Genomic DNA, 2,083 nt, shown 5'->3' with positions numbered 1-2,083 from the left:
AAGTCAATTTTAATTTGATTTAAAGAAAAATATTAGTGTATGGATATACAAAAATATGGCAAAAATAATGAAAGTGGTATGCAGAAAACTGGTGTTTGGAAAATATTCAAACAGTTTGATCCCGTGTAGTTCTCATATCATCAGATGGGAACTATTTTTCAGAGCCTGAGAACAGAAAATATCTCAATAAAATGTTCTTATTTATTAACTTTGCAAAACTGTGTGGTTTTTTTCATCCTGCCAATAGAGTTAGCCTATTTTTAAGCCTGTCCAAACTGATTTGCCCTCTCTGGTAACTATCAGAAAGTATAGTTTTATATTTTGCAGATGAATGGATGAGATTTACACTTGGGAGTAAAATAAGAACTAGTGTTTTATTTTCCGAACTTCTGAAATTTTCTTTGTCCCCTGGAGGGTTTATTTAAATTATTAATCTTATTAAATAAAATTTAATATAACCAATTATGTCCTTAAGCAAACTGAATCTCCAGACTTTCCAGTAATGATATTTTATGTTTAGTAGCTAACCATAATACTCTTAACAATATTTTTCTTTTTTACTTTTTAAATTATTATACATAAAATAGACTTGGGGGGTGTTTATGGTTCTATGAATTTTAACACATGAATAGATTTGTGTAAACATCACTACAGTCAGGATATAGAACAGTTCTATCACTCTGAAAAACTCCCTTCTTAGCATTTTTTTAAGTGTCCCAAACCATCATAACTGTTCTTTGTAGTGGGAATACATTGTCCTGTCATTTCTCTTAAACTTATAGCAAAAGATAGGCTTATTTACTACTTAATAACTCTTCAATCTCCCCTCCTTTCTAATGTATTTAAATTATTCTAATTTCTGATTTTGCACTTGTTGATTTGTGATCATGATGAGAGTTAGTATTCATTTCTCCTCCCTATCATCAAATATCAACTAATCCAATCCTAAATTCTAACTTCAGGAGATTTCCTACAGGATGGTGTCAATGGATCTGTCCTTGTTCGTGTTACATCTGTTTACAAGTAATGTTTTGTTCATTGTCTGCATTGTTTTTTTAAACTGCCAGTTGTCTGATGTTAATGCTAGAGATTATTATCTGGAGAACACAAGAGAATCACTGCTGCGTTTCTTTTTATAGGCTTTGCAGATAGAGGTGTTTCTTTTTGAGTGTTTTAATGTCTTTGTGCCATACCTTTTCTATGGTTGGGTATTTTCACAACTGTGTATTTCTCTGAATATGTCTGATACATGCAAGCCAAAAGGGAGAAGATCACAGGCTATAAATCAAAACTTTACTTGATCAATATTTAAACAAGGATTGCGTATTAACCAGTCTGTTATAGGAATTTGAATGTACAATTGTGACATGTGTTTCCAGTAGAATGAATTTCAATCTACAGTACATGAAAATTAATGAATTATTTTAAAATAAAGATCAACATTTTTCTGTGCCGTGATAAGTGACTGTCATTTATGACTTTGCCATAAATCAAAAATTAAGAAACTTAAATATATCTGATAATTGTCATTGAGTTTATTTGAGACCATCTCGAGTATTATCATCTCATACAGGGAATAGATTAACAAGTTAATATTAACCCTGAACTTTGGATCTTAAGTTTTCTTATTTTATGATTCTTTTAAGGTTTTCAAGGCACCTTTTATAAATATACAATTTGGGGGGATGTGGTGATTCTCCTGTGGTCTTTTTATGTTATGATTTCAAACCAGTTTTTTGGGGTTTTTTTGTCATTTGTCTTTGTTTTTAATTCCTGGAGACAAGTATATTACTATCGAGTAAGGTTCTTTATTATCTTGTTTGGGAACTAAATGTTATAACCTCAAGAAATAATACAGCTACTTTTTCTTGCTCACACATTGTCTGTCCTTTGAAATTATAAATTGACTATTTTATCATTTGCTCTTCAGATGGATCCTGTGCAAAAAGCTGTCATTAACCACACATTTGGAGTGTCCATTCCCCCAAAGAAGAAACAAGTTATTTCTTGTAATGTCTGTCAGCTTCGCTTTAACTCAGATGTGAGTATCACCTTTTCATTGCTCTCTGTAGTTTGTCAAGCC

At 31.3% G+C, this 2,083-nt stretch overlaps 1 protein-coding gene across 4 annotated transcripts in view; it reads left to right on the top strand.

Moving 5' to 3' along the window:
* The window catches only part of ZNF385B (zinc finger protein 385B), a 317,580-nt gene that overhangs the window by 249,160 nt on the left and 66,337 nt on the right, over window positions 1-2,083 (top strand). For all 4 annotated transcript variants that reach the window (XM_008570989.1, XM_008570992.1, XM_008570990.1 and 1 more), the window contains one exon: window positions 1,931-2,041. In XM_008570989.1, the coding sequence (XP_008569211.1) occupies window positions 1,931-2,041 (111 nt within the window). The remainder of the gene's footprint in view (window positions 1-1,930; window positions 2,042-2,083) is intronic.

Source organism: Galeopterus variegatus, unplaced genomic scaffold (assembly GCF_000696425.1).
Source record: "Galeopterus variegatus unplaced genomic scaffold, G_variegatus-3.0.2 Scaffold651, whole genome shotgun sequence".
Taxonomy (NCBI): Eukaryota; Metazoa; Chordata; class Mammalia; order Dermoptera; family Cynocephalidae; genus Galeopterus; species Galeopterus variegatus.
This window is presented reverse-complemented; position numbering and strand designations above follow the sequence as displayed.